Raw genomic sequence first — 26,763 nt, 5'->3', positions numbered from 1 at the left:
AACATGCCAACATGGAAGACACTGCTCAACATGCCAACATGGAAGACACTGCCCAACATGCCAACATGGAAGACACTGCCCAACATGCCAACATGGAAGACACTGCCCAACATGCCAACATGGAAGACACTGCCCAACATGCCAACATGGAAGACACTGCCCAACATGCCAACATGGAAGACACTGCTCAACATGCCAACATGGAAGACACTGCTCAACATGCCAACATGGAAGCCACTGCCCAACATGCCAACATGGAAGCCACTGCTCAACATGCCAACATGGAAGCCACTGCTCAACATGCCAACATGGAAGCCACTGCTCAACATGCCAACATGGAAGACACTGCCCAACATGCCAACATGGAAGACACTGCCCAACATGCCAACATGGAAGACACTGCCCAACATGCCAACATGGAAGACACTGCCCAACATGCCAACATGGAAGACACTGCCCAACATGCCAACATGGAAGACACTGCTCAACATGCCAACATGGAAGACACTGCTCAACATGCCAACATGGAAGACACTGCTCAACATGCCAACATGGAAGACACTGCTCAACATGCCAACATGGAAGACACTGCTCAACATGCCAACATGGAAGACACTGCCCAACATGCCAACATGGAAGACACTGCTCAACATGCCAACATGGAAGCCACTGCTCAACATGCCAACATGGAAGACACTGCTCAACATGCCAACATGGAAGACACTGCTCAACATGCCAACATGGAAGACACTGCTCAACATGCCAACATGGAAGACACTGCTCAACATGCCAACATGGAAGACACTGCCCAACATGCCAACATGGAAGACACTGCTCAACATGCCAACATGGAAGCCACTGCTCAACATGCCAACATGGAAGACACTGCTCAACATGCCACCTCCACTACACATGATTAATCTTTATATTTGCTTCGTACACTTTTTTCACCTTATTCTTCACACTTTTATGCTTTACTGTTGACTGCTTTACCCATTACTCATCATCTACTTGTGTCTGTCTGTACCTGACATCCCTAGTGGTATAAATCCAATATGCCCAGCACTGTCCCATCACTTGAGAATAAACCATGTTGGTTCGAAACGTGTAAATTTATATAAGCAAATTTTAAGTGTAAATAATTAATTAATATATATATATATATATATATATATATATATATATATATATATATATATATATATATATATATATATATATATATATGTGTGTGTGTGTGTATATCACGAAAGTAAACACGTGATTAAAAATGTGACAATGTCAGACCACGGAGGAAAAATGAAACAGGAATTTCCTTAAGTACTTTCGTATATTAATACATCTTCGGAAGGAGTCAAAGGAGTACTTAAGGAAAGAAGGAGTACTTAAGGAAATTCCTGTTTCATTTTTCCTCCGTGGTCTGACATTGTCATATATATATATATATATATATATATATATATATATAGTCAACACCAGCAATCAACAGCCAATTAATGCACAACTATATTCTACCCACCTCAAGACTCCGCTCCAATATAGAAGCATCAAGAAATATGGACCAATGGGCTTTCTACAATCACTTCTATTCAATACCCATTGTTTCGTGTTCTGTCTTGTGTTGATGAATTTAATACCCTATTAAATACCACCTCACCCCATCCACCTCACTTAAATGTAGATATAAACAAATCGGAGATATGTAAGTTCTATTCAGTTGTGTATGTGTAACTAAAGTCTTTGAAAATGTAATAAGTTTTACGAAACGCGCTCCAGTGTCACGTCAGACTAGAAATAAAAATGAATTTTGGAGAATTGATTTTTGAATTACCACTAACAGTGAAAAGAAATGTACGAAAGATTGAGAAAATTCGTGTTAGAATTATTAATCTTACTTTTTCGGTCATATTTAATAATATATGTCTACAGGAAAGACTGCTACCAAAATATACTAATATATATATATATATATATATATATATATATATATATATATATATATATATATATATATATATATACATATATATATATATATATATATATATATATATATATATATATATATATATATATATATATACATATATATATATATATATATATATATATATATATATATATATATATATATATATATATATATATATATATATATACACACACGTTGGTGAGGGTACTGACCTGAGCCGAGAGTGACGCCGACCAGGATGGAGGCGATCCAGGAGGTGGAGGCGGCGGAGGCGTCGTAGTACTGCATCAGCTGCACGAAGTAGATCCCGAAGGTGTAGGTGAACCCGTCCGCTGTGGAGGGGAGACTACCGTTAGTGAGGGGTCGTCCTCGTTGGTGAGGGTCGTCCTCACAGTGCTACTAGTGTTGGAAGTGCTACTAGTGTTGGGTACAGTGCTACTAGTGTTGGAAGCAGGTTTAGGATGAAAGAAATTTCGGATGAAACGAAATTTCTTTCATCCTAAACCTGCTTCCAACACTAGTAGCACTGTACTATGCCTTCCCTTCATATCTGAACTCAAAACTTTTACCAATACCTTTCGTCCTCTTGACATTAAACTCGCCTTTCGACAAAGTAACACACTTCGTAGCAATCTAGTTCACACTGCTCCTCCTGCTTCTAATGCTACTGGTGTCTACTCTATTTCCTGTTCATCTTGTCCTCTCCAATACTTTGGCGAAACTGGCCGTACACTGAATGACAGACTTAAAGAACACAAGAGAAGTGTTATGTCTGCAGACACTAATAATGCTCTCTTCTGCCATGTGAGGGATTCTAATCATCCCATTGATTGGTCTTCCTCCAAAATAATCTTTCCTGCCTCTACACAGACGCCGTCTTGTAGAATCGGCTCTTATTAACAATGTACCCAACATGAACTTGAGTCCTGGCTTTGTTGCTGTGGACTCTTCCCTTTCACAGTATATACTCAAATGCTCTAATCTTTCTAACAAACGTGACTTAACATAAGCTTTCCCCCTTCCATTTCTTTCTTTCTCTTTCCCTTTCTTTCTCTCTTCTCCCTTTTTCTGTTCATTGTCTTCTCCTACGCTCCCTTGCTATCCTCTTCTTATTCCTATTACTATCTCCTTCGGTGGTTATAATGGGAGCTGCCTCGTATGGGCCAATAGGCCTGCTGCAGTTCTCATTACTACTATCCCCTACACCTGACTTTCCTCCTCAGCTCTCTCTTGCCTATTTAATGTCTGTCCCTACCTCCCCATCACAATCGACTTGAGAATGGTCCAGGACGGACCGAAACGTCGTCGTCCCTTCAATTTCTAGTGTGTGGTCTGGTCATCAAAAATTTGCTGGTGTTGGTGGGGAGGCCCGGTGGCCATGTTGCACATTGCAGGATCGAGCCCAGGCATTGTGCACTGGGCCTTCTCCTCTTCCCCTTGGGTCCAAGGTCAATTTTTTTTATTGATATAAAAAACCAAAGTACAAACCACAGAACAAAGAGATAACAAAAAATAACACAACCCCACATGGCACAGGAAATAGTCAAAATACGTCATATAAAAGCAAAAAGAACAACAACAAAAACATGAACATAAAGACAAATACAGAGGCGCACAATAACACACAAAAGGCATGCGCCACACACCATAAAAAGGCATGCGCCACACACCATAAAAAGGCATGCGCCACACACCATAAAAAAGGCATGCGCCACACACCATAAAAAAGGCATGCGCCTCACACCATAAAAAAGGCATGCGCCTCACACCATAAAAAAGGCATGCGCCACACCATAAAAAGGCATGCGCCACACACCATAAAAAAGGCATGCGCCACACCATAAAAAGGCATGCGCCACACCATAAAAAGGCATGCGCCACACACCATAAAAAAGGCATGCGCCTCACACCATAAAAAAGGCATGCGCCACACACCATAAAAAAGGCATGCGCCACACACCATAAAAAAGGCATGCGCCTCACACCATAAAAAAGGCATGCGCCACACCATAAAAAGGCATGCGCCACACACCATAAAAAAGGCATGCGCCTCACACCATAAAAAAGGCATGCGCCTCACACCATAAAAAAGGCATGCGCCTCACACCATAAAAAAGGCATGCGCCTCACACCATAAAAAAGGCATGCGCCTCACACCATAAAAAAGGCATGCGCCTCACACCATAAAAAAGGCATGCGCCACACACCATAAAAAAGGCATGCGCCTCACACCATAAAAAAGGCATGCGCCACACCATAAAAAAGGCATGCGCCACACACCATAAAAAAGGCATGCGCCACACCATAAAAAAGGCATGCGCCACACACCATAAAAAAGGCATGCGCCACACACCATAAAAAAGGCATGCGCCACACACCATAAAAAAGGCATGCGCCACACACCATAAAAAAAGGCATGCGCCACACACCATAAAAAAGGCATGCGCCACACACCATAAAAAAGGCATGCGCCACACCATAAAAAACGCATGCGCCTCACACCATAAAAAAGGCATGCGCCACACACCATAAAAAAGGCATGCGCCTCACACCATAAAAAAGGCATGCGCCTCACACCATAAAAAAGGCATGCGCCTCACACCATAAAAAAGGCATGCGCCACACCATAAAAAGGCATGCGCCACACACCATAAAAAAGGCATGCGCCACACCATAAAAAAGGCATGCGCCACACACCATAAAAAAGGCATGCGCCACACACCATAAAAAAGGCATGCGCCTCACACCATAAAAAAGGCATGCGCCTCACACCATAAAAAAGGCATGCGCCTCACACCATAAAAAAGGCATGCGCCACACACCATAAAAAAGGCATGCGCCTCACACCATAAAAAAGGCATGCGCCACACACCATAAAAAAGGCATGCGCCTCACACCATAAAAAAGGCATGCGCCACACACCATAAAAAAGGCATGCGCCACACACCATAAAAAAAGGCATGCGCCACACACCATAAAAAAGGCATGCGCCTCACACCATAAAAAAGGCATGCGCCTCACACCATAAAAAAGGCATGCGCCACACACCATAAAAAAAGGCATGCGCCACACACCATAAAAAAGGCATGCGCCACACACCATAAAAAAGGCATGCGCCACACACCATAAAAAAGGCATGCGCCACACACCATAAAAAAAGGCATGCGCCACACACCATAAAAAAGGCATGCGCCACACACCATAAAAAAGGCATAAATAATAAATTAGGTAGAGAGCAAAGAAAGAGGCCCCCGCAGGAGCGAGGAAAGAAACAAAACAATCATACAAATATCAAACAGGAAAAATAAAATACACACAAAGGGACACAAGCAAAGAAACTGCATAAAATATACAACAAATAAATGACACATAAATAACATAAGGACAATAACAAAAACAAATCCATAACAAATGTACAGAAAGCCAACCACCCCTAAAACAGAAAGGGGGGGGGGGAGGACACCAGCACGGGTAGTCCGACCCCCGCACACAAAGGGGCAGAACCGGACACAACTAAGGGCACCAACAACCAAGTAACATGACACCCAAAACACTACAGACGAGAACATAAATAACATAAATTTTGTACAAACAATAAAGCAATCACCAGGACAAGAAAATAAACGCACGCACACAAGCGACATACACAACCACACCGCCCGCCACCCCAACACAATACACGGGGCGCGCGCAACCACACGAAAGAAATAACGCCAAACACCCACAACCGCACACAACCACAACACAAACACCCATACTAAAGGCAAAGCACAAAAACAAATCGCAAACACAACAAAACAGGCCAGGCAGGGGTCAGGAACCCCACACTACCCACACGCACAGACAAGGACACCCACCTGTGCACGCAGGCACCGGGGAAACATCACGCACAACACAGACAGAAACCAACCACACCAATCACTCATACTTCTCCGGGTACTCCCGAGCTGGAAACCGTAAGCAATAAGCTTCCCAAACAAGTTGGTCATCTTCAGGAAGCGGATATCCAGGAGTCGCAGTAGGCCGAGGCATCGAATTCGGCACGCCCAAGACCGGCACGCGGCACTGCGCCCGCGGATGCCAGATGGTAGATGGGCACCAGGGAACAGGACGCACCAGGGCATCACACTCAAAAGTCAGAGTTGCCTTAGATCTGTCGATCACCTCGCCGGACAAAAGGACGAAAGGGATGGGTTTCCCCCTAGGAAGCTGGTCACAGGGCCGCACACTTGGAAGCACACCGGCCCGCCCACTAGGGCGCGCACTCCGTTTGACGCCGGGCACCACACCGAGCCCCGCGGAGGGTGGCTCCGCAGGGGCCCCAGCGCCCCCACCAACCGGAACAGGAGCAGAAGCCTCCCCGTCGCACATCCTTCGACAACACCACTACAAGGTCGCGATCACCAGGGGCTACCGCCCACTGAGGGAAGCCACCAGCAGGAGGCACAGCGTCCAACTCAGAAGGCACCACAGGCGGCAACACAGCGTTGTCCACAGCATCCTCATCCATCGCATCCCGCTCCTCTGCCCACGTCCGGCGAGGTGACGCAGCCCGAGCCGAGCGACGGCGCTTAAAAAGAGGCCGCTGATCGTCGGAACTGTCACCCCCAACAAGCGGTGCCCCAGAAGAACCATTGACAGGCGGCCCCAAAGCCGGGGCAGCACGATCACGCAGAACAGCAGCCTCAACAACGCGGGGCAAAAAGCCACTACCATTTACGGAGACCGGAATCGGAGAAGAAAGAGACACAGCAGGCGGAAGGGTAGACTCCAGCACACGTGAGGTATCCAGCGGGGACGACAGGACTGGCGCAGGAGAAGAGGCACGTGGGAACGAGGAAACCACCAGAAGTGACGAGGTAGAGGGTTGGGGAGAGTCTCACACACCACCACCCCGACAGCCCCGGGAAGCACATGTCCGTTTGCAGGAGAAGCAGGCACCACCCCTACAGCATCATCCAATGTCTCCACGGAAGCAACCGGCTGCGGATGCACCTCCGCAACCACCGAACGTTGAAGATCCGAAGCAGGTGCCTCCAGGTCCTCAGAGCTCACCGGTGGGGCAGACATACCAGGGCCAGACAGATCAGGACCAGACGGAACGCCTGCCGGAACCGCCGCAGAAACCACACCAGGCACCAGGACTGAGCGAGGATCCGCCGAAGAAACCCCACGCACAGATATGAAGGGAAAGTCATCTTCCAGGAAAACTGAAGGGGCCTCAGCACGAGGAGCGTCACAGCTGGCCGCCACGTGGCCCTCAGCGCCACATCGGAAACGGGTTTGTGTTTGACCCTGATAAAATATCCGCAGAGAGAGCCCACGAAACGAAACCCTGGAAGGAACAGAGCTCGTGACCCGCATGACGAGCAGATACACTGGTGTCTTTGGGAGTGTGGACACTGGTGTCTTTGGGAGTGTGGACACTGGTGTCTTTGGGAGTATGGACACTGGTGTCTTTGGGAGTGTGGACACTGGTGTCCCTGGGAGTGTGGACACTGGTGTCCCTGGGAGTGTGGACACTGGTGTCCCTGGGAGTGTGGACACTGGTGTCCCTGGGAGTGTGGATGCAACAATAAAGAGTAAGTCAAGGAGCGGTGAGGCAGGTAAACATGTTTACAGTCAGCAGGTGACGGGTCAGCAGGGTCACCCCTTCCTCTCTCCACCTCACAACACTCGCCCACTACATCATACACACAAATATATTGTATATATATATATTATATATATATATATATATATATATATATATATATATATATATATATATATATATATATATATATATATATATATATACATATAGTAAAACTCAGTCAGTAAAACATCTAAACTACTGGGACCGACTAAAATGCCTAAATCTGTATTCTCTTGAGCGCAGGCGGGAGAGATACATAATAATTTACACGTGGAAAATATTAGAGGGGCTGGTCCCAAACCTGCACACAGAAATAACATCACATGAGACCAGAAGGCATGGCAGGATGTGCAGAATGCCCCCGTTGAAAAGCAGAGGTGCAACAGGTACTCTGAGAGAGAACTCTATCAACATCAGAGGTCCGAGACTGTTTAGCACGCTTCCACTACACATAAGAGGCATAACTGGCCGACCCCTCACAGTGTTCAAGAGAGAACTATCAACATCAGAGGCCCGAGACTGTTCAACACGCTTCCACTACACATAAGGGACATAACTGGCCGACCCCTCACAGTGTTCAAGACAGAACTATCAACATCAGAGGTCCGAGACTGTTCAACACGCTTCCGCTACACATAAGGGGTATAACTGGCCGACCCCTCACAGTGTTCAAGAGAGAACTATCAACATCAGAGGTCCGAGACTGTTCAACACGCTTCCGCTACACATAAGGGGTACAACTGGCCGACCCCTCACAGTGTTCAAGAGAGAACTATCAACATCAGAGGTCCGAGACTGTTCAACACGCTTCCACTACACATAAGGGGTATAACTGGCCGACCCCTCACAGTGTTCAAGAGAGAACTATCAACATCAGAGGTCCGAGACTGTTCAACACGCTTCCACTACACATAAGGGACATAACTGGCCGACCCCTCACAGTGTTCAAGAGAGAACTATCAACATCAGAGGCCCGAGACTGTTCAACACGCTTCCACTACACATAAGGGACATAACTGGCCGACCCCTCACAGTGTTCAAGAGAGAACTCGATTAGCACCTCCAAAGGATACCTGATCAACCAGGCTGTGACTCGTACGTCAGGCGGTGAGCAGCCGCGTTCAACAGCCTGGTTGACCAGTCCAGCAACGAGGAGGCCTGGTCGGAACCGGGCCGCGGGGACGTGTAGCCCCGAAATCATCTCAAGGTAACAAGATAGCAAGATAAGATCAGCTGTGTTGTCGCTCTAGACACAGCAGGAACCTTTGATCAGGTCTGGCACTCTGGATAAGTAGTGAAGCTTCAAGCACTAGGCATCTCAGGCTCCATCTTATAGTTAATAAAGGACTACCTTCAAGAACAGTCTCTAACGGTAGTTCTCAATGGAGCTGAATCCAAAAGTCACTCAACTGGTGCCGGCGTCCACAGGGTAGTGTCCTTGGCCCTCTGCTGTGGAATATCTGTTTCAACGATCTACTTCATCTTATTAAACTGGGCTGTAGGAGACTCGAACCACGGTTCGAGACTCCTATATACACACCAGGTGAATGGAATGTTTATTTCCACAGAAGTGTGCATGACAATTTATACTTCATCTCATTCCTGGAGGGCTCCACCACCACCACCACAGCCACCACCACCACCACCACCACAGCCGCCGCAGGCCAGGCCTTGGCGCCGTGGGATGGGGCTCAAGAGCAGCGCCTCCACTCCCTCACCCTCACACCTTCACTGTGTCTTGAACCACTGAGCGCTTATCCAGATGGAGCTCTAACCTTAACATACAGAAAGAAAGAAATGCCAACTGCTGCAAGAATCATCAATCACCAACTTTCAGCGATTCTTTCCTGGGGTAGGAGATGGCAGGTCACATTTGTGGCTGAGAAGACACAAGCCGGTGATGATAACAAGATTCCACATGGCGAAACGGACAAGCTTGCCAATGGGTGGCAAAAGCCTTGTGTTCACAGATAAAATTGACATCTTGGGACTGAAGTTCGATTCTTCATGAGAGGAAATGCTTGATCTTCATTGCCCTGATTTCCACATCAGAGGTACACAGCGCTATATAAGAGAGGAAGTCCAATATAATAGCCCTGAAATTTTTTTAGAGGCAGGTACAAACAGAGGGAGAAACAGACAGGCAGAAACGTGGCAGGAGTACGGATGGAGAGGGGGAAATGCCCAAGACTGGACTACGGTTCGTCATCAAACCCACACATACTACACCCCCCAACTACACAGAGACTACCACACTCCCCAGTATCACTTCCAAAACTGGACAAACCATTGCCACAACAACACACCCTGGGTCAGGGTAGAGAGGAGGGAGAACTACCAAAACCTTCCAGAAGTTACACACAATATGGACAATCATTCATATTTGCAAACATTCAAGGTTTAAAGCCAAAGTCAAGAAATAAAGTTAAGTTCATAAATGGCCTCCTATTAGAGTCAAACTCAATATTTGGGGCATTCATGGAAACTCATACAAAAGATTACATGGATGGTGAAATCTGGATTCCAAATTATAATTTATAAAGATGTGATAGAAAAACTCTGTCAAATGGAGAGTAGGTCTGTATATTAAAGAAGACCTGGTATGCACAGAACTACTAAACTCAACTAATGAGGTGGTAGAGGTACTTGGTAGAGAAACTAAACCTAATTATTATTCTAATATATAAACCGCCAGATTCAACGGTTGAGGAATTCACAGAGCAGATGCACAAAATAGAGAACATACTTGACAACCTAGCAAACCCAGCTCCAGATATTATCTTCCTTGGAGATTTCAATTTACCGAGTCTAAGATGGAGAATAGCAAACACAAATATCATAGCAGGGAATGACCCGGGAAATAACCAACCACAGGTCAGAGAACTTTTGAGATTCTGTGACAAATTCTCGCTCAATCAACAGATTACAGAACCAACTAGGAACGAAAACACACTAGACTTGTTATTCACAAACAATGATGAACTAATCAGAGACATTACAATCTGAGATACTACATATTCAGACCATAAGCTCATTGAAGTGCGAACTAGCATATATAACGGTAGTAGGTCTAAGAGACCCAAGCGAGAAGGAATATTCAATCAATTCAATTTCAACAATAACAGAATTGACTGGGAAAAAATAAATGTAGCCCTTGCAACCATTCAATGGGAGACGGTCTTAAGCGACAAAACTCCCACACAGGGAATAGCTCAACTGACAGCTGAAGCTTACAAGGTCTGCTTGAAGCACGTGCCTGTGAGGAGGGGCAGAAAGAGGACCACTCTAGAAAGAGAACGCAGACGACTGTACAGGAGAAGGAAAAAAAATAACGGAAATGTTTCGGCAGACACGACTATCACAAGCAAGGAAAACAAGCCTAAGCAGGGAGATCGAAGAAATAGAACAAACGTTGACGCGATCATATGAGTCTGAGGAAATGGAATTGGAACAGAAAGCTATACAAGAGATAAAGAAAAATCCGAAATATTTTTTCACATACGCAAAATCAAAATAAAAAACCTCGACTAGTATTGGATCGTTAACTACAACTGAAGGTACGTACACAGAGGACAACAAAGAGATTAGTGAAATTCTAAGAAGCCAGTATGAGGCTATGTTTAGCACACCAATAAACAACATGAAAGTTGATGACCCAGACAGCTTCTTTATGAATGACATTCAAGCGGCAGATAATATAACGGATATTACCACAAACTCGGAAGACTTTGAAAGAGAAATTGACAATATGCCTATGCACTCAGCTCCTGGGCCTGACTCATGGAATTCAATATTCATAAAGAAATGTAAAGTACCAGTAGCGAGAGCACTCAGCGTAATATGGAGAAAGAGCCTGGATACAGGGGAGATACCAGCAGCACTTAAATCAGCAGATATAGCTCCGTTGCACAAGGAAGGGGGGGAGTAAAGCCTTGGCAAAAAATTATAGGCCAGTTGAACTAACATCACACATAATAAAAGTGTTTGAAAGAGTGATTAGAAATCAAACTTAGTTTTATGGAAAACAATGAGTTGCACAACCCAGGACAACATGGATTTAGAGCGGGAAGATCCTGTCTGTCACAGTTACTCAACCACTATGACAAAATCACAGAAGCTCTAGAAGAAAAGCAAAATGCAGATGTTGTATACACAGAGTTTGCAAAGGCGTTCGGCAAATGTGACCATGGGGTGTTAGCTCACAAAATGAGGTCAATGGGAATAACTGGAAAAGTAGGACGCTGGATACTCAATTTCCTGTCGAACAGAACACAAAGAGTAACAGTCAATCAAATAAAATCGAGTCCAAGCGCAGTTAAAAGCTCTGTACCTCAAGGTACAGTCCTTGCACCACTGCTGTTCCTTATTCTCATATCAGTTATAGACAAAAATACACATCACAGCTTCGTGTCATCCTACGCAGATGACACAAAAATGAGCATGAAAATTACCTCTGCTGAAGACATTGAAAAACTACAAGCAGATGTCAACAAAGTTTTCGATTGGGTAGAAGAAAATAACATGATGTTTAACAGTGATAAATTTCAAGTACTCAGGTACGGCAAAAATGAGGATCTGAAACATAATACAGGGTACAAAACACAATCGAATCTTCCCATAGTAGAAAATCAGCATGTCAAGGATTTGGGAATAATGATGTCCGACGATCTAACGTTTAGGGAGCATAACCAAGCAAATATTGCGTCAGCCAGGAAAATAATCGGATGGATTACGAGAACCTTTAAGTCCAGAGATCCCATCACAATGGTTGTACTCTTCAAGTCACTTGTGTTGTCCCGTCTTGAGTACTGCTCAGTACTCACTTCCCCCCTTCAGAGCAGGAGAGATTGCTGAAATAGAGGGAATACAGAGAACATATACGGCACGCATAGACGAGATAAAACACCTAAATTATTGGGATTGTCTCAAAGCTCTCCAAATGTACGCTCTAGAAAGAAGACGAGAGATATCAAATAATATATACATGGAAAATACTGGAGGGCCAAGTCCCAAATCTACACAGTAAAATAACAACGTACTGGAGTGAACGATATGGAAGAAAATGCAGAATAGAACCAGTGAAGAGCAGAGGTGCCATAGGCACAATCAGAGAACACTGTATAAACATCAGAGGTCCGCGGTTGTTCAACGTCCTCCCAGCAAGCATAAGAAATATTGCCGGAACAACCGTGGACATCTTCGAAAGAAAACTGCACTGTTTTTCTAAGAGAAGTTCCGGATCAGCCGGGCTGTGGTGGGTATGTGGGCCTGCGGGCCGCTCCAAGCAACAGCCTGGTGGACCAAACTCTCACAAGTCAAGCCTGGCCTCGGGCCGGGCTTGGGGAGTAGAACAACTCCCAGAACCCCATCAAGCAGGTATCAAGCAGGTATCTTCAATGACAATGAAGAACCATGTTCTTAACCTAGTACACAAGGCAGCCAGGAGACTTACAGTCCTACGGTGCATCTCACACCTTCCTGACAGCAAGGGCTACAAAACCTTATATGGAGCACAAGTTCGCTCCCATCTAGAGTATGCACCCCTCTCCTGGGTCGCCTCTCCCCTCCTCCACCATCATTCGTCAGACTGTTGGACAAAGTGGAGAGACGGGCGGGAAGGCTTATCTCTAGTCCTGACCAAGTCTGGTGGGAACGGTCTGAACATCAGAGCCTGCAACACCTGGGCTACGTTGGTGGTCTTACTGTTATGTACAAGGCCAACATTCTCAAAGTTCCGCACCTGGCCCAACTCCGTGGACTACCAAATAGTTGCCACCCGTAGCACTAGGCTCTTAACCTTCAACAGTCTCATGCTGGAAGTGTCATTCTTAAGAACATCACTCCATCAGCGATCATCCATTCTGAGGCTGACTCGCATCTGGAACTTGTTCGCTCAACAGGTTGACACACGGGAGATCAGGTCAACTGATCACATGAAGACTCTGGCACACAGTTGGCTACAGGCTCATCCTGTTCCTTATATGAGTGTTACCTAATGTTGTTAATGAATAAAGCTTACTGATGCATATAACAGGCTCATGATATAAATAGGCCTCTAGGTAGTTTTCAAGTGAGCTGAGGAAGGATTACAGCTCTTGCTTGCAGTTTCACCAGGTTCCTTATATGATAGGTCCCTATGTGATAGTTTCAAAGTACATTTTCATTATATATATGAGTTTCTAGGAAAAGGCTCCTGACTCTGTCCAACAGCCTGGTTGGACAGAGTCAGCTGTCCAACTGTCCAACGCCACAATTCAACTACATTTTCCTAAATTTTGAACAAGGTTCTTGTAGCAGCGATGGTGACAACAACAACAACAGTGGTGGTGACAACAACAGTGGTGGTGACAACAACAGTGGTGGTGACAACAACAGTAATGGTGACAACAACAGTGGTGGTGACAACAACAGTGGTGGTGACAACAACAGTGGTGGTGACAGCAACAGTGGTGGTGACAACAACAGTGGTGGTGACAACAACAGTGGTGGTGACAAGAACAGTGGTGGTGACAGCAACAGTGGTGGTGACAAGAACAGTGGTGGTGACAGCAACAGTGGTGGTAAAAACAACAGTGGTGGTGACAACAACAGTGGTGGTGACAACAACAGTGGTGGTGACAACAACAGTGGTGGTGACAACAACAACAGTGGTGGTAAAAACAACAGTGGTGGTGACAACAAGCAGTGGTGGTGACAACAACAGTGGTGGTGACAGCAACAGTGGTGGTAAAAACAACAGTGGTGGTGACAACAACAGTGGTGACAACAACAACATTGGTGGTGACAACAACAACAGTGGTGGTGACAACATCAACAGTCGTGGTGACAACAACAACAGTGGTGGTGACAACAACAACATTGGTGGTGACAACATCAACAGTGGTGGTGACAACAACAGTGGTGGTGACAGCAACAGTGGTGGTGACAACAACAGTGGTGGTGACAACAACAGTGGTGGTGACAACAACAGTGGTGGTGACAACAACAGTGGTGGTGACAACAACAGTGGTGGTGACAACAACAACCTTGGTGGTGACAACAACAACAGTGGTGGTGACAACATCAACAGTGGTGGTGACAACAACAACAGTGGTGGTGACAACAACAACATTGGTGGTGACAACATCAACAGTGGTGGTGACAACAACAGTGGTGGTGACAACAACAACAGTGGTGGTGACAACATCAACAGTGGTGGTGACAACAACAGTTGTGACAACAACAACAACAGTGGTGGTGACAACATCATCAGTGGTGGTGACAACAATAGTGTTTGTGACAACAACAACAGTGGTGGTGACAACAACAGTGGTGGTGGTGACAACAACAGTGGTTGTGACATCAACAACAGTGGTGGTGACAACAACAACAGTGGTGGTGACAACATCAACAGTGGTGGTGACAACAACAGTGGTGGTGACAACAAGAGTGGTGGTGACAACAAGAGTGGTGGTGACAACAACAACAGTGGTGGTGACAACAACAGTGGTGGTGACAACAACAGTGGTGGTGACATCAACAGTGGTGGTGACAACAACAGTGGTGGTGACAACAACAGTGGTGGTGACAACAACAGTGGTGGTGACATCAACAGTGGTGGTGACAACAACAACATTGGTGGTGACAACAAGAGTGGTGGTGACAACAACAACAGTGGTGGTGACATCAACAGTGGTGGTGACAACAACAGTGGTGGTGACAACAGCAGTGGTGGTGACAACAACAGTGGTGGTGACAACAACAGTGGTGGTGACATCAACAGTGGTGGTGACAACAACAACAGTAGTGGTGACAACAACAGTGGTGCTGACAACAACAGTGGTGGTGACAACAACAGTGGTGGTGACAACAACAGTGGTGGTGACAACAACAACATTGGTGGTGACAACATCAACAGTGGTGGTGACAACAACAACAGTGGTGACAACAACAACAACTACAACAGTTGTGGTGACAACAAGAACAACAGTGGTGGTGACAACATCAACAGTGGTGGTGACAACAACAACAGTGGTGGTGACAACAACAACAGTGGTGGTGACAACAACAGTGGTGGTGACAACAGTGGTGGTGACAACAACAGTGGTGGTGACAACAACAACAGTGGTGACAACAACAACAGTGGTGGTGACAACAACAACAGTGGTGGTGACAACAACAGTGGTGGTGACAACAACAACAACAGTGGTGGTGACAACAAGTGGTGGTGACAACAACAGTGGTGGTGACAACAACAGTGGTGGTGACAACAACAGTGGTGGTGACAACAACAGTGGTGGTGACAACAACAGTGGTGGTGACAACAACAACAGTGGTGGTGACAACAACAACAGTGGTGGTGACAACAACAGTGGTGGTGACAACAACAACAGTGGTGGTGACAACAACAGTGGTGGTGACAACAACAACAGTGGTAACAACAACAACAGTGGTGGTGACAACAACAACAGTGGTGACAACAACAACAACAGTGGTGGTGACAACAACAGTGGTGACAACAACAACAGTGGTGGTGACAACAACAACAGTGGTGGTGACAACAACAACAGTGGTGACAACAACAGTGGTGGTGACAACAACAACAGTGGTGGTGACAACAACAGTGGTGGTGACAACAACAACAGTGGTGACAACAACAACAGTGGTGACAACAACAACAGTGGTGGTGACAACAACAACAGTGGTAACAACAACAACATTGGTGGTGACAACAACAACAGTGGTGGTGACAGCAACAGTGGTGGTGACAACAACAGTGGTGGTGACAACAACAGTGGTGGTGACAACAACAGTGGTGGTGACAACAACAACAGTGGCGGTGACAACAACAACAGTGGTGACAACAACAACAGCGGTGGTGACAACAACAACAGTGGTGGTGACAACAACAACAGTGGTGGTGACAACAACAACAGTGGTGGTGACAACAACAACAACAGTGGTAACAACAACAACAGTGGTGGTGACAACAACAGTGGTGGTGACAACAACAGTGGTGGTGACAACAACAACAACAGTGGTAACAACAGCAACAGTGGTAACAACAAAAACAGTGGTGGTGACAACAACAACAACAGTGGTGGTGACAACAACAACAACAGTGGTGGTGACCACAACAACAACAGTGGTGGTGACATCAACAACAACAGTGGTGACAACAACAACAACAACAGTGGTGGTGACCACAACAACAACAGTGGTAACAACAACAGTGGTAACAACAACAACAACAGTGGTAACAACAACAGTGGTAACAACAAAAACAGTGGTAACAACAACAACAACAGTGGTGGTGACAACAACAACAGTGGTAACAACAACAGTGGTAACAACAAAAACAGTGGTAACAACAACAACAACAGTGGTGGTGACAACAACAACAGTGGTGGTGACAACAACAACAGTGGTAACAACAACAACAGTGGTAACAACAACAACAACAGTGGTGGTGACAACAACAACAGTGGTAACAACAACAACAGTGGTAACAACAACAACAACAGTGGTGGTGACAACAACAACAGTGGTGACAACAACAACAGTGGTAACAACAACAACAGTGGTAACAACAATAACAGTGGTAACAACAACAACAGTGGTAACAACAACAGTGGTGACAACAACAACAACAGTGGTAACAACAACAACAGTGGTAACAACAACAACAGTGGTAACAACAACAACAGTGGTGACAACAACAACAACAGTGGTAACAACAACATCAGTGGTAACAACAACAACAGTGGTAACAACAACAACAGTGGTAACAACAACAACAGTGGTGACATCAACAACAGTGGTGACAACAACAACAGTGGTGACAACAACAACAGTGGTGACAACAACAACAGTGGTGACAACAACAACATTGGTGGTGACAACAACAACAACAGTGGTAACAACAACAATAGTGGTAACTACAACAAGTGGTGGTGACAACAACAACAACAGTGGTGACAACAACAACAGTGGTGACAACAACAACAGCGGTGACAACAACAACAACAGTGGTAACAACAACAACAGTGGTAACAACAACAACAGTGGTGATATCAACAACAGTGGTGACAACAACAACAGTGGTGACAACAACAACAGTGGTGGTGACAACAACAACAGTGGTGGTGACAACAACAACAGTGGTGGTGACAACAACAACAGTGGTGACAACAACAACAGTGGTGGTGACAACAACAGTGGTGACAACAACAACAGTGGTGACAACAACAACAGTGGTGACAACAACAACAACAGTGGTGACAACAACAACAGTGGTGACAACAACAACAGTGGTGACAACAACAACAGTGGTGACAACAACAACAGTGGTGACAACAACAACAACAGTGGTGACAACAACAACAGTGGTGACAACAACAGTGGTGACAACAACAACAACAGTGGTGCGAACAACAACAACAGTGGTGAGAACAACAACAGTGGTGACAACAACAACAGTGGTGACAACAACAACAACAGTGGTGACAACAACAACAACAGTGGTGACAACAACAACAGTGGTGACAACAACAACAACAGTGGTGACAACAACAACAGTGGTGACAACAACAACAACAGTGGTGACAACAACAACAGTGGTGACAACAACAACAACAGTGGTGACAACAACAACAGTGGTGACAACAACATCAACAGTGGTGACAACAACAACAACAGTGGTGACAACAACAGTGGTGACAACAACAACAACAGTGGTGACAACAACAACAACAGTGGTGACAACAACAACAGTGGTGACAACAACAACAGTGGTGACAACAACAACAACAGTGGTGACAACAACAACAGTGGTGACAACAACAACAACAGTGGTGACAACAACAACAGTGGTGACAACTGTTACGTACCCTTATAAGATACGTAAGTAAATATATTAATATGTACATTTATAATTGTGTATAAATTACAAGCATGTATATTGTTATACTTATATGTTCTATGAAAATGCACATTCATGTTACAGTGTTGGCGTTAGGCCCAACGTATCGTGGGAATGATTGTTTTATTTCTTTGTGTGATCAGTTTTCCCACGGGAACTAATGATTTATATGTGATCATAAGTGGGTAACAGAGGTGAATAATAATTGAGTGAACTGTATCTGGCAAATTGTCGTGGGATCGCCCGTTGCTGGGGTGCATGCCATTATTCTCTTCTGTATGCATATTTTAATTACTATGTAAAGAAACACTTACTTTATTTGTGTATATCAATATGTATTAATTATTCATTAAGTTAGTTTAAGATTACTCTTGTCACAATGTATTGCTCCATTGTTGAAATAATAAATATTGTAACTTTGGCAATTTATTCGCGGGGCAAGGCAATCTGTTTTGACTCTCGCGTTTTGTTATTCAGTAGCTGAACGGGAACCAGGGAGATAACATCTTGGAGTTAAGTTACATTTTGTTCTGTCATAGCCATATATATATTAATTGTAATTTAATGTCTGGAAGATTCAGTGATATTTTTAATGTGATATATTGTGACCATATAATCATCTGTTTGCTTTTGAGATTTATATAATATATATATATTATAAGATTGTTTTATCTATTCTTCAGTCCTATGAATATTTATTTTGTGCTCATTACTTATCAAGGGGTTATACTGGTGATTCGCTATTGAGAACAGCAGTTGTGTCGTATCCCTAGACGTAATTAAAGTTTGGCTGCTGTAGAGTCACGAGCCTTAACGTACGATAGGTAACAAAGAGTTATGGGGGCCTGTGCCGGGAAATATTGTTCTCACTTTAACTTAACTATGCTAATCTAACCTTGCCTTCCTAGGTACCAGTGTGTCAAGTGTCTCTGTGTGTTTCTTAAGAACTATTCCATGTGCCAAGCAAGCCTTCCTGTGTGTCAAGTAACAACGTTTCATGATTTTGAGGTAAGTCATCCTATATATTTTGTTTGTGCAGTGAGGCCAAGCGAATTTTTCAGTGTGGTGACAATTTTACAGTGAAGTGTAGTGCAGTGCCATTGTTTTAATTATTTTTGTGAATCAAGTGCCAAGTGTTAGTAACGATGGAGGAGAAAGTTGCAGCGTTGGTGGCTCAACCAGACTTTGAAGGGATTCAGAACCTTAAAAAGACTGAGTTAATACAAATGGCAAATCAGTTGGATTTGACCGCCAGCAATAGAATGGTTAAAGCCCAAATATTGAAAGTCATTGTGACGCATTTTGTTGAGAATGGGGAGTTAGAGGAAGAAATTCTAGAGGAGTTAAGAGAGGAGTCGAGTGATCAGATGACGTTAAAGCGTCTTGAGTTAGAAGCACAAATAGCCAATGCTAAGCTTGAAGCTCAAAGGGAACAGAAAATATTAGAGGCTGAAGCTCGTCAAAGAGAGATTGAAGCTCAACAGCAACAGCAAATATTAGAAGCTGAAGCTCAGCAAAGGGAGCTTGAGACTAGGCGTTTAGAAATTGCGGCACAGTTGCAAATAGAAGCCACAAAGAAGCAACAATTAGAGATTCAACAACAAATGGCTAACACTAACTTCAGGCTTGAAGCACAGCGTATGGCAGCTGGGCATGGAAATACTAGTAATGTTTCAACAAATAGTGATAATAATCCCATCAGGATGAATAAGTATATAGAGTTGCCCAAGTTCAATGAGGAGGATCCTGAGGTTTTCTTTGCACATTTTTATAAAATTGCCATCAGTATGAACTGGCCAAGGGATCAGTGGGTAGCCATTATGCAGTCTCAATTTAAGGGGCGTAGTCAGGAGGTTTTCACAACCCTACCTGACGCTCATAGTTTTGATTATGACTTTGTAAAGAAAAGCATCCTCAATGCGTACCAGTTAAATCCAGAGGCACACAGGCAAAAGTTCAGGAACCTAAGGAGAATCAGGGATCAGACAATAGCAGATTTTACTCGTCAGAAGACGAATTTTTGCAACAGATGGTTAAAGTCACTTGCAATCACTGATTTTGATGCTCTAAAGAATCTTCTTATAATGGAAGAAGTATTGTCATGTCTCCCAGACCAGTTGTCTACTTTTATGGCAGAACAAAAGAATGTAACAGATATTGATGAGCTGTCAAAGCTCGCGGATGAGCATGAGTTGCTGACTAAGGCCCCGTTTACGGCCACTTCACCTAAGTCTAGTCGTAGAGTAAATTTCAATGCTCACCGAACTCCTTATCAGTATAAGTCTCCTCCTGGTGCGACAGTTACTCCCGTGAACTCTTCTCTTACTAACCCTAAGATGGTTACTCCATTGCCAGGATCATCTAAGCCTAGTAATGCTAATTCCAAACCGGCAGTTGGTTCTACCAGTGTGTCCACTGTCAAACATTGTACCCATTGTAAGAGAAGGGGGCATGTGATTTCTTCATGTTTTAGTTTGCATCCTGAACTACGACCAACTGGTCTTATTATGAGTAAAGGAGTGCAACCTATTAATTCTTCATGTATTACAGTCAGTCCCAATTGGATGGCTGAATTCAAACCCTATATTTCCACAGGTACCTTATTATGTACTAATGGTAGACATAAGACTGTTCAATTACTCCGTGATACTGGAGCTTCACAGTCTCTTATTACCCAGAAGGTACTTGCTGATGTTGACACCCGAGATCTGGGTGAAGTTGTGCTTCTCCAGGGTATTGCCGGAAGTGTGCAACCAGTGTCCTTATTGCAAGTTAACCTTGATTCTAAATATACTTCAGGATGGTGTAATGTTGGTGTAAGTAAACAACTGCCCATTCCTGGGGTAGACATTATTCTAGGTAATGATTTTGGCAACCAAATGGTTGTAGGGCCCAAGTGTCCCATCATGTTAACTAAACCCCATAATGTATTAGCTCAACCAGTAGCAGATGATGATATTATTTACCCTGCTTGTGTTGTTACTAGATCAATGGGAAAAACAGGTGAGAGTAATCCTGTCTTCACTGAGGTTGCTGTTCCCAAGACCAGGACCCCTTCAGTAAAGGAGTGGGAGGTGGATCTTGAGGATTCTTTTATGACTCGACTGGATGATGAGAGTGAGGCCGTAGTAGAAGCCCCGCCGAACCTAAATCACAAGGAAAGTGAAGGTGAGGAGGCTGAACTATCTGTACCTTGCCCGCTTGTCTCCAGTGCGCCAGTTGTCGAGAGTGAGGCCGAAGTAGCTATGACTCCATTTTATTCTGATCAATCGGGAAAAGAGATCAAGCTATTAGGTTCTTGCCCGCTCGCTGCTGAGTCTGAGTCATTGCCCTTAAGTGTTGTACAGACTACTGATCCTAGTTTAAGTAAGTGTATTTCTGAGGCTCCTGATAATATTGATGCATTGGAGGAAGGGACGGGTTTCTTCTTCAAGGATCGACTTCTGATGAGAAGGTGGAGACCCAAGGGAACTCCCTCTTCAGAGGATTGTGAGATTAGAACCCAACTCGTTGTCCCCAATGATTATCGTAGGCAGGTCCTGCAGGCTGCACATGATGACCCCATGGGAGGTCATCAAGGTATCACGAATATGTACCATAAGATAAGTAAATATTTTTTCTGGCCAAAGTTAAAGAAAGACGTGGTCAGATATTGTCATAACTGTATACCCTGTCAAATTGTTGGTAAACCAAATCAATCTGTACCTAGAGCACCATTGCAACCTATTGTAGTTCCTGATGAACCATTTACTCATGTTGTAATTGATTGTGTGGGTCCTTTACCCAAGACTAAATCGGGTAACATGTTTTTGTTCACTCTCATGTGTATGACTACTAGATTTCCTGAAGCTTATGCTCTACGGAATACCAAGGCTCATAATCTCATCAAGTGTCTTGAAAGATTCTTTTCGTTGTTTGGAATGCCTAGAGTTATTCAGAGTGATAATGGGGGAAATTTTGTTTCTAAAGTTTTCTGAACTTTTTGCGAATCCCGAGGGATTCGGCACAAATTATCCAGTCCATATCATCCCCAAAGCCAAGGTGGACTTGAACGTTTCCACCAGACTTTGAAACAAATGCTGAAGACAACCGGAGAAACTCATCCACGTAATTGGAATGAGAATCTCCCCTTTGTGTTGTTTGCTGCTAGAGAAGGGCTACAAGAGTCATTGGGCTGTTCACCCTTTGAACTAGTGTTTGGTCACCAAGTAAGAGGTCCTCTTAAAATGCTACAAGAAAAGATGTTGGGAGATGTCTCTGTTCATCAGAGCGGATTGTACTTGAGTGAGGTCAAGGCTAAGTTGTGTCGGGCTCGTGAGTTGGCGAAAGAACATCTGGGAAGGACTCAACAAGCCATGAAAGTACGATATGACAAGAAGTTCAAAGCTAAGCTAAGGTCGTTTGATGTCGGAGATTTGGTGTTGGTGTTGAAACCTCGTATGGGGACTTCCATGTCCCATAAGTTCGCAGGACCCTACCAAGTGGTAGACAAGGTGGGAGACCTAACTTATAAACTAATTAACCCTAATCTTTCAGAACCCCAAATGACTGTACACATTAACAGATTAAAAGCTTATGTTGGACCTGGTGTAGTAGCTTGTTTTAGTCGGGAAGAGTTACCACCTGAGGATAATTGTAGTGAGAGACATGATGTTAATATCCAACTTCTCAGTTCCAGTTCCAATGGCAGGGAGATGCTATGTCATTTACAGGAGGAACAACGTGATGAGTTCCAGGTTCTGCTGGACAACCATACATCTCTGTTTGGGGAGGTTCCTACCCAGACCCACCTCATCACACACGACATTCAGCTCCTGGACAGCACCCCCATTCGACAACATCCGTACCGAGTGAATCCCGAAAAGAGGAAAATTATGCAAGCAGAAGTGGAATATCTGCTCCAGCATGATTTCATTCGGCCAAGTCAAAGTACTTGGAGCTCTCCGTGTTTGTTAGTGCCAAAACCAGATGGAACCTGGAGATTGTGCATGGATTACAGGAAACTGAACAAGAACACTACAGTGGACGTTTTTCCTTTACCCTTGTTGGAAGAATGTATAGAGTCCATAGGTCATGCCGAATATGTAAGTAAGCTTGATTTGTCAAAAGGGTATTATCAAATTCCATTAACAGAGTATGCTAGAGAGGTTACTGCTTTTGTTACACCTGATGGTGCGTATGAATTTAATGTCATGCCATTCGGTTTGAGAAATGCACCTGCTACTTTTCAAAGATTCATGAATTTCTTACTCAAGGATGTGCCAGATTGTAGGGCCTACCTTGATGACATTGTTTTGTACAGTAAGAATTGGGCCGATCATCTCTTAGGCCTTAAGAACTTGTTTACAGTGTTGAAAAACGCAAAGTTAACCATAAACATGAATAAGTGTAGTTGGGCAAAAGGTACGATAACTTATCTTGGACACGAGGTAGGACAAGGTAAGATTATCCCCTTACAAGATAAGATTCAAGCCATTGTGGACTACCCAGTGTTAACCAATAAGAAAGGAGTCCAACGGTTTATTGGTATGTGTGCATACTATAGGCGTTATTGTAGAAATTTTTCAACAGTAGCTGCTCCTTTGACAAACTTGTTACGCAAGCAAGTAAAGTTTCAGTGGACACAAGATTGTCAGAATGCTTTTCAGAACCTAAAGGGCATATTGTCCACCTCACCTATTCTTGCTAGTCCCCAATTTGATAAACCATTTATATTACACATTGATGCGTCAGATGTTGGAATAGGTGCTGTGCTTATTCAAGTTGGTTTAGACCAGATTGAGCATCCTGTGTATTATTATTCTAGAAAATTTAATGCAGCTCAGAGAAATTATTCCGTGGTAGAAAAGGAGGCGTTGGGTCTTATATTGTCAATTAAAAAGTTTGAGATTTACTTATCAGGAAATAAAGTGTTAGTATTTACAGACCACAACCCCCTTATCTTTATAAATATGATGAAAGTCAAGAACCAACGAATTCTGCGCTGGTCATTGTTTTTGCAGGAATTTAATGTAGAAATCAAACATATTCCAGGCAGACAAAATGTTATTGCTGATGCTTTGTCAAGAAGTTTTGATGTACCATAAACGAAATGTTTCTTTTTACTTAACATTTTTACTTCTGAAAAAATGCCATTGATCTTCAATCCATTGCATTTTTTTTCTTGGAGGTGGAAGTGTTACGTACCCTTATAAGATACGTAAGTGAATATATTAATATGTACATTTATAATTGTGTATAAATTACAAGCATGTATATTGTTATACTTATATGTTCTATGAAAATGCACATTCATGTTACAGTGTTGGCGTTAGGCCCAACGTATCGTGGGAATGATTGTTTTATTTCTTTGTGTGATCAGTTTTCCCACGGGAACTAATGATTTATATGTGATCATAAGTGGGTAACAGAGGTGAATAATAATTGAGTGAACTGTATCTGGCAAATTGTCGTGGGATCGTCCGTTGCTGGGGTGCATGCCATTATTCTCTTCTGTATGCATATTTTAATTACTATGTAAAGAAACACTTACTTTATTTGTGTATATCAATATGTATTAATTATTCATTAAGTTAGTTTAAGATTACTCTTGTCACAATGTATTGCTCCATTGTTGAAATAATAAATATTGTAACTTTGGCAATTTATTCGCGGGGCAAGGCAATCTGTTTTGACTCTCGCGTTTTGTTATTCAGTAGCTGAACGGGAACCAGGGAGATAACATCTTGGAGTTAAGTTACATTTTGTTCTGTCATAGCCATATATATATTAATTGTAATTTAATGTCTGGAAGATTCAGTGATATTTTTAATGTGATATATTGTGACCATATAATCATCTGTTTGCTTTTGAGATTTATATAATATATATATATTATAAGAGTGTTTTATCTATTCTTCAGTCCTATGAATATTTATTTTGTGCTCATTACTTATCAAGGGGTTATACTGGTGATTCGCTATTGAGAACAGCAGTTGTGTCGTATCCCTAGACGTAATTAAAGTTTGGCTGCTCTAGAGTCACGAGCCTTAACGTACGATAGGTAACAACAACAACAACAACAGTGGTGACAACAACAACAGTGGTGACAACAACAACAGTGGTGACAACAACAACAGTGGTGACAACAACAGTGGTGACAACAACAGTGGTGACAACAACAACAACAGTGGTGACAACAACAACAACAGTGGTGACAACAACAACAACAGTGGTGACAACAACAACAACAGTGGTGACAACAACAACAACAGTGGTGACAACAACAACAACAGTGGTGACAACAACAACAACAGTGGTGACAACAACAACAGTGGTGACAACAACAACAGCAGTGGTGACAACAACAGTGGTGGTGACAACAACAACAACAGTGGTGACAACAACAACAGTGGTGACAACAACAGTGGTGGTGACAACAACAACAGTGGTGGTGACAACAACAGTGGTGGTGACAACAACAACAGTGGTAACAACAACAACAGTGGTGACAACAACAACAGTGGTGGTGACAACAACAACAGTGGTGGTGACAACAACAGTGGTGGTGACAACAACAACAGTGGTAACAACAACAACAGTGGTGACAACAACAACAGTGGTGGTGACAACAACAACAGTGGTAACAACAACAACAGTGGTGGTGACAACAACAACAGTGGTAACAACAACAACAGTGGTGGTGACAACAACAACAGTGGTGACAACAACAACAGTGGTGACAACAACAACAGTGGTGGTGACAACAACAACAGTGGTAACAACAACAACAGTGGTGGTGACAACAACAACAGTGGTGGTGACAACAACAACAGTGGTGACAACAACAACAGTGGTAACAACAACAACAACAGTGGTGACAACAACAAGTGGTAACAACAACAACAACAGTGGTAACAACAACAACAGTGGTAACAACAACAACAGTGGTGGTGACAACAACAACAACAGTGGTGACAACAACAGTGGTGACAACAACAACAACAGTGGTAACAACAACAACAGTGATAACAACAACAACAACAGTGGTGACAACAACAACAGTGGTAACAACAACAACAACAGTGGTGGTGACAACAACAGCGGTGGTGACAACAACAACAGTGGTGACAACAACAACAGTGGTAACAACAACAACAGCGGTGGTGACAACAACAACAACAGTGGTAACAACAACAACAACAGTGGTAACAACAACAACAGTGGTAACAACAACAACAGTGGTAACAACAACAACAGCGGTGGTGACAACAA

The 26,763-nt window shown here is 43.7% G+C and overlaps 1 protein-coding gene across 1 annotated transcript in view; it reads right to left on the bottom strand.

Moving 5' to 3' along the window:
• The window catches only part of Mct1 (Monocarboxylate transporter 1), a 269,013-nt gene that overhangs the window by 112,715 nt on the left and 129,535 nt on the right, over positions 1-26,763 (bottom strand). Inside the window, exon 2 of the mRNA XM_069323794.1 lies at positions 2,185-2,304. Within this exon, the coding sequence (XP_069179895.1) occupies positions 2,185-2,304 (120 nt within the window). The remainder of the gene's footprint in view (positions 1-2,184; positions 2,305-26,763) is intronic.

Source organism: Procambarus clarkii, chromosome 13 (assembly GCF_040958095.1).
Source record: "Procambarus clarkii isolate CNS0578487 chromosome 13, FALCON_Pclarkii_2.0, whole genome shotgun sequence".
Taxonomy (NCBI): domain Eukaryota; kingdom Metazoa; phylum Arthropoda; class Malacostraca; order Decapoda; family Cambaridae; genus Procambarus; species Procambarus clarkii.
The sequence above is the reverse complement of the archived record's forward strand: the minus strand, read 5'-3'. Positions and strand labels throughout refer to the sequence as shown.